Here is a 7,253-nt window from a genome sequence, read left to right as displayed (position 1 = left end):
ACCCTAGAGATACTGTATGCCTAGAATGATTGTGGTTAATCTATCAACAGGCGTTGTTTCTGGCAATGTCTCACCCTCTATACTTGCCAGTGTCATCTCTCCTCTCCAGTACTCAGCAGAAAAAGGTATCTGGTGTAGAGAACATGCTGTTTGCTGGTAAAGCACCTCCAACAGATTATACTGCATTGTATCTACTCAAGCCTACAGATTATAAATTATGTAGGACAAGAACTATGAGCTCTCTCTGGGTACATGTTCTACTTCACGAAACTTCATTTATTTATGAAGCAATAAAAAAAAGAGAAATGTACAATACAGGAAAAGAATATGAGTTTAAAATCAAACATCACAAATAACTCCATTTTCTCAAGCCATGGTCTACACAATATCACAAGGAAATCCATGAAGTCCCTGCAGTTTATTAGTTTTTCTTAACAGACGTATGGTATGGCCACACAAGTGAGGAAATGAGCTAGATGTTTCAACTTTCAGTGTTCCAAGGGTGTTCAAGCAAACTGGTCAAGACACACGCTACTCAAGAGCATTCCAGAAAGCATACAGCGAGCAGCCACACTCAGCTTCACATCGAAGCTTTCCTCTTACCTGTTGGTATCCCTGGCCACATCCTCGTACACGCTCTGCACTCCGATCTCCAGCCTCGTACAGCCGTAGGATAACATGTCACTTAAATGCCGCTTCAGGCAGTAATCTGGTCTGGTCTCTATCGTTATCCCAACGCATTTTGTCAGGCTTCGTTCTGAATACCTGCAAGAAACTATCCTCTATTAAGATTGTGAAGATGTCACAGGTAACTTCAGAAGAGTTTCCAACATCTTCCAGGTGAGAGTTTCTGTGTCACTACCAGAATTAAAATCCAGGTTAAAATCGTCAAGTATCCCAGCAGCCAGAGTGCCCTCAACCTTATGGCAATGCACGGATGAAATGATACACAAATATGCACGCTAATAAAAGTCTGGGGTTTGCCTTGTATGAAAAAGAACTGGACTGTGGCAGCCTTGCAGGGCTTTTTTTAAGCAGTACTTGTTAGGAAGATGCTCCCAGACCAGACTGAGCGTTCAGTACTCATTGTCTGGAAACAAAGTCTGGGCAAAAGGGAAAGTCAGAGTAGGCAATTAGAACAGTGTGCGGTTTTGGGGACAAACCAAAGGCAACCTGAGCACTTGCTCCCATTCAGACACTGATGATAATACAGGACCTCAAGTTAGGGAGAGTTTGGTATAGTCAGTACATTTTCATTTGATTCCCAGGGTGTACAGATAAATTGCAGGGACTGGGACAAGATCCGGCCGCATTCTCACAGGAAAATGTACAAGATTGTCCATGAAAAATTCCGCAAATCACTTCCCTTTGTGAGCAAGCAGTATTCTCACAACTTACTAACGCTGAAACAAAATTCATTGTTACCCTTTTTCCCTCTCCTCTCCCATTTATCACTGGAGGTCTAACAAAGACTATTTATTCCAGCTAGTAGAGAAATCCACTACTGATGACAAATGGTAAGTTACTGACCTACAAGAGAGTAAAACAAAAGAAAAAAGGAATTCAAAGCAGTCTTGAACCAAAGTTCACAAAAGGAAACCATCGATCAACGTGATCTCCAACACTACCAGCAAGGATAATATTCCTTTCCATACAGGAATCACTTCACTTGACTATCTTCCCGGCAGAACATGGTGGTTGTATAAAAGAAGACTGCAGCACAGGAGAAAAGATTCACAGCAAGAAGAAGGAAACTTCTTCTTTTGAAACCATCTGAAACTGCAGAGATAATCTGGATAACTCCCAAACCAGGATGCAGGCAGGATTAACAGCCACTGTTTGAGAGGAATATCGGTCTCTTTAATGGTCCCAAATGAAGATGATCTCAGTATTAATATTAAATGTTGCTGAAAAGAGGACACCTTGAGTAAGAGAGAGTTGTTATGCTGATACCTGAAAAAAATATTGCACACCGAAATCACAAGGATGACTAACTTCAGCTCTTTATTAGGTATTCTATAAAGATTCATCATCTAATTTCTGGCTCCGGATAGCTGGAAACTTCTGAATCAAAACAAAGCTCCAGAGCCTACCTTAGAGTACGACAGAGGTCCAATTTGACCAAAAAAACCCAAAACCAAAAACTCCCCTCAATCCCCACAACAAAACCCAGCAAAAACCCCCAAGTGGGCTCAGACTCACTAGCAAAAATCTTAACTCCCTTCAAACCATTAAAGTCTAAAACATACAAAGACCAAGATATTTGGGGGATAGACTGTAATGGATGTCAAAATAAGCATCTTAGGAAAAAAACCAACAACAAACAACAAAAAAACCCCACGTAAAACGTTTCAGAGTTTGTGGCTCACTAATCTGACAGACTAACAGAATAATTGTTTATCACGTCAGGGAAAACACTGCCAACGTGTGATTCATTAACATCAGACTGAAAAACGCCCACTTTTAAAGACATGATTTGCAAGAATTAGAGAGAGAAATTTTAGCTAAGGAGGGGGGGGGGATAGTCACCAGATAACTCACCCATTGTGCCAGAGGGTACGTGCTGATATTAAGCACCTGCAATCATGTTAGAAATACTGAAGGGAGACAAAAATAATTATATCCCTGTCCCCAAAGCAAATTTATGGCCAAGATATAAAATGCTGAATATAACGAACACCAACAGACTCTAAATTATAACATCTACTAAGGGCACCAACAGGATTTCAGTACGGTGTAATGGCTGGTAAAATTGTCTTGCCAAAATCTATGCCGAAAAGAGAATTGAGTCTTAACAATAACTAGAAAAGCAAAACAAAGACGAATCCAAACCAGGTAAAGTAACAAAGACAGCATTTCCAAGACAACTCACGAGCCTCTTCAGATCACCATCCTCTGTAGAAGACAGACATTTTCAATCTGAGCCACAAGTCCTCCAGCTCTCCCCGGCAGTCCCAAAGACTTGTGGTGAGCAAACAGAACACAGTCTCTTACTCAGTTTTATCAACATAAAATGAAAGCTTGAATTGCATTGTCCATATTTAATAGAGTACAGATTCCTTTCCACTAATGGGAAAAGAGAAAGAAGGGTGTGACAGCCAACCTTCTACAGAAGGTGATTCTGGCAACACATCTCCATCATTTCCTGAAGGAAGAAAGAGAAATTTGACTTTTCTTCTGTCTTTTCTCAACTTTCAAACTTTAAACACTCATTTGGATAATCATCATTTTTCCTATTTGCAAAATGAGTAAGTCCATTTCATTTGAAACTAATACTAAAACTAAGCGCAGGCACAAATTGTAAGACTATAAGTTAAGAAGCCAAACACAGAAGTGGACATGAATTAAAAGCTTTACTAGATTTACATAACCTGCCATTTTATAGAAGCAGTTATCAAACAGTACCCATAAAAGCTGTACCAATTATTATTATGCAGCATGAAACTGCATTATACAACTAAGTCAAATTTTTAATTTTTTAAAAAGAAATCTGTCCATGTTTACCATTTAGTTTCAACATTTTCCTACAGAAAGGCAGTACCTCCTTGGCTGACTGAGTCAATGGTGAGCTATAGGAGAGAGCTCGGAGACCTGAAAAGGGCAGAAAATACTATTTAAAAGGTTATCTCCCAAATACTGGATTTACATCAAGACAGACACTGATTTTTATTATTTTTTTTAAAATCAAATTGGCAAGATCTTTTATTTTAAAGCACAGTCAGGACCTGAGACAGGTACCTACCAGCCAGCAGAGAAAAAGAAAAGACAGATATATGCTTAAGACTAACACTAATTTTAGTGGAGAAAGCTTTTGGGTTTATTATTTGTTTAATTTTTAAAGAAGTGTATCTTTGAAATCTGATCCCGATGTGCAGATCAGATCACAGATCTTTTAAATTATTATTATTAATCAGTGATTTATGTAACAACTTATAAAAGATTGGCTATTTAAAGACTGACTTTGCTTCTCCTACATCTCCCACTTCCAGTACCCGGGTTTCATTGGAACTGCCTGCTGGAAACATGGTGGTTTCCCACATTTCTAGCAGGTTGGGCAGACACATTTTTTGCCCTTGCAAACCCATGCTGAATCCCCCCAGTCACCTTCCCGACCATGGAAGCAACTTCCACAAAGACATGCTCCATAATGTTCTCGGGGACCAAGGCAAGGTTTACCAGGCTGTAGTTCTCCTTCTCACTCTCTTAAAGACAGACACGACATTTCCAGTCACTGGGGACCTCTCGGTTGTCACAACCTCTCCAAGGTGAGATGGAGCTGCCTCACCCATCCCCTTCCACAGGCTTGCATGTGTCCGATTTGCCGATGGTGTCCAGTGCAAACCTCTGCCATAGGCACCACCTCTCACCCCAAACCACCACCCAGCAAGAGCAGATCTTGCAAATAAAGACTGAGGCAAAGAAAGACTGCATACCTCAGCTTTATCGTGTGTCTTTCATCACAGAGTTGCCTGCCTCATCCAGCAGCAGATCCACATTTTCATTTGTCTTCATTTGCTGACAACGTAGCTATGGAAGCTCTTCTTGTTGCGCTATAATCCCTTGGAGTTTCAACTCCAGCTAAACTTTCCTAATGTGCCTTCTGCCTGCCTGTATCCCTCCTGGGTATTCCATACCTCCTTTCACCCTCTGCACACAGTCTTTTTTCCATGTTTGAGCTTCATCAGGACTTCTCCATTAAGCAGTTAAGCTAGGCTCGTGACTTGTCATGCCTGCTTGGTTTTCTGCACATCAGGATGCACTGTCTTCGCAATTTCAGGAGATTGTCCTGGAAGATCAGTTAAGTTCACCCCGGGTTATTCACCCTTCAAGGCACCCTCCCTGCCTTTCGGTTCCCTGGAAAGGCTCAAGTCTGTTGTCCTGAATTCCGATGTCTTTATTCTATTGCTCACATCCCTCAGGATCTTGAGCTCTAATATCTCAGAGTCACTGTAGCCAAGACCACATCCCTCCCTCAACCAGCTCTTTGCAAGTTGCAGATCCAAAAAAGCACCTCTCCTAGGCACTGGATGAGCCAACTACCTCAAAATCTTATCATAACGCACTCCAGAAATCTCCTAAATTAGTTGTGTTCCACCATGTCGCCATTCTAGCAGGTATCAAGGTGTCAGGCTAGATTCAAGGAGTTTTGTTCATTAAGTGCATATATTCTAATGCTTACCTAATTTTCATACCTTTTCTTAGCACTATCTCCAGTTTTTAAGCGTTCTTCTTGTTGCCTTTGATACCAAAAACAGCCACAGAACTTTGCAGACACACCAGTACTATATCCAGATGGAATATGATTTGCCTATTCCTATCCAATTTTCCACTATTTATACAGTCAAGGGTAATTTGGCTGCTGAATCATACAGAAAGCTCATGATAATGTGACTTAACTCCTAAATATTTTCTAGATATTTCGCAGCTTCTCAGAATAGAATCCTGCACCATTCCTAGAAAAACAGCTTTACATTTTCCCATAATAAAGTACACAGCTTGCTCGTATACAACTTACTATGGAATACAGATTTATCCCTTATTTGCCCATCTCCAATATTGATAGCTCCTGCCAACCCTCAGAAATTACTATTTTAACACAAGTATTAAACAGAAGGCCCAGAGGCAAAAACAACAGAATCCTATTAGAAACCATTCAGGTCAATAACAATAATTTTCTGCTATGCCTGTTTTGCAAACCAATGTAATGGGTGACATGTTGTTCTAGTCTCTTTTTTAACGTCAAAATAGCTCACTGTACCAAGTCAATTCTCCTGCAGAAGTTTATGTATATTATGCTTCATTTCTCAAAAAACCCCTGTAAGCTCACTAACAGGATACAGTCACTTATCATGATAATGGCCATGATGGATTTGCCTTCACTTAATCTTTAAAAACAATAGATATCTAGCCACATGTCCTGCAGGAATCGCATGCTAGCCAAGGCAGATATGAAGAGGGAACAGTCTCTATCCCACTAGGCAGACAGCCTGAAAAGCAGGTATCTAGTGCTCTGAAAAGAGCGACTTCAGGATACTCAAGACACACGAGGTTAAGACAACCCTGATGATGACCAAGACAAGCAAAACTACTATTAACTGAAGACTATGAGAAGCAAAACAGAGAAAGCCCTGAAAAAGTAGACGAACCCAAGTTGGAAACTCCATCTATGATCGTCTTGTATATACAAGTTCACTCGATTTCCAGGTTCATTCTAGTGTTAATATTTATGACGTGCATTTCTTCTGGAATCCGAGAGTGGAGATGTATTTTATCTTCTCAAGCAGCAATAAACAACTTACAGTAGTTCTCCTCCTTCCCTGGAACAGTCTTATTTGTTATTTGTAATACAGCAGTGCTGAGGAACCACACATAATCAAAAGAATAATCAGAAATCACGACAAGTGTACAGCACAAGATGACAGTGGGGCAATTTTAATAACAGACTGAACATAGTGGTGAATTATGCAAATAAAATAGATGCTAAGCCATACAAATGAAGGAAATGAGATACAGAGAAACCTTAAGATTTGCACAGACATAGCTATTGTAAATTCACTTCTCAGCATGATTATAGAACTGTCTGAAACAGCAAGAAGTAAGGCAGAAATTATTAACTTTAATCATTAAAGAATATTTGACTGAATTTTCAGAGAAAGCTGGTACGTTAAGCAGACCTTCAAATCAGAATCTGCCTCAAATAAGCTCAGGTTTTTAGATCAAAAAGGCACCTACCTCTCCAGCAGACACAGCACTTTGACCTAGGGTCTCAAATACTTTCTCACTTGGAGGAAAAACAGACAGCACAGTTCTGGCATAAAACAACTCATTTAACAAAGCTGCTACTCGCTCTCGATTAAACTTTGGTCTACAGACAAAAATCTTGTCAACTAAGAGACCTGAACATCAAAGACTCAATTATTTACAATCCATACTACAGCAGGTTCCAAACTCCCTGATTGGGATCAGAGCAGCAGGATGCGAGACAACAGAAAGACATGCCTCATCCCACCAAGCTCAGAAAAGATAAACTATAAAAATAAAGCAGGTGGATTAACACAGTGCGAACGCAGCTCGTTAATCACACGCCTTTAAACCATCTATCTGGTTTACATGTTTCAGAGCAGGAGAGTACATAAAGAGGAGATAAAAGAGCAGGAAAAGGGCCCAAGAAGAAGCAGAAGCTCAAAGCACAAGAAGCTCAAAGGCAGCATCAAAGAGAATGGATCACCAAGATCCGGAAGCGTTTAGGTGTA

General features: G+C 40.3%; 1 protein-coding gene across 1 annotated transcript in view; it reads right to left on the bottom strand.

The window, feature by feature from the left end:
* Nucleotides 1–569: 569 nt before the first annotated feature.
* The window catches only part of LOC104166266 (elongator complex protein 3), a 29,139-nt gene continuing 22,455 nt past the window's right edge, over nucleotides 570–7,253 (bottom strand). Inside the window, exon 7 of the mRNA XM_009706139.1 lies at nucleotides 570–765. Coding sequence (XP_009704441.1) covers nucleotides 600–765 — 166 coding nt within the window. The 3' untranslated portion in view covers nucleotides 570–599. The remainder of the gene's footprint in view (nucleotides 766–7,253) is intronic.

The sequence above is a fragment of the Cariama cristata genome, unplaced genomic scaffold, assembly GCF_000690535.1.
Source record: "Cariama cristata isolate BGI_N322 unplaced genomic scaffold, ASM69053v1 scaffold16948, whole genome shotgun sequence".
NCBI lineage: Eukaryota > Metazoa > Chordata > Aves > Cariamiformes > Cariamidae > Cariama > Cariama cristata.
Note: the sequence above shows the minus strand (reverse complement) of the source record. Positions and strands in the feature narration are given on the sequence as shown.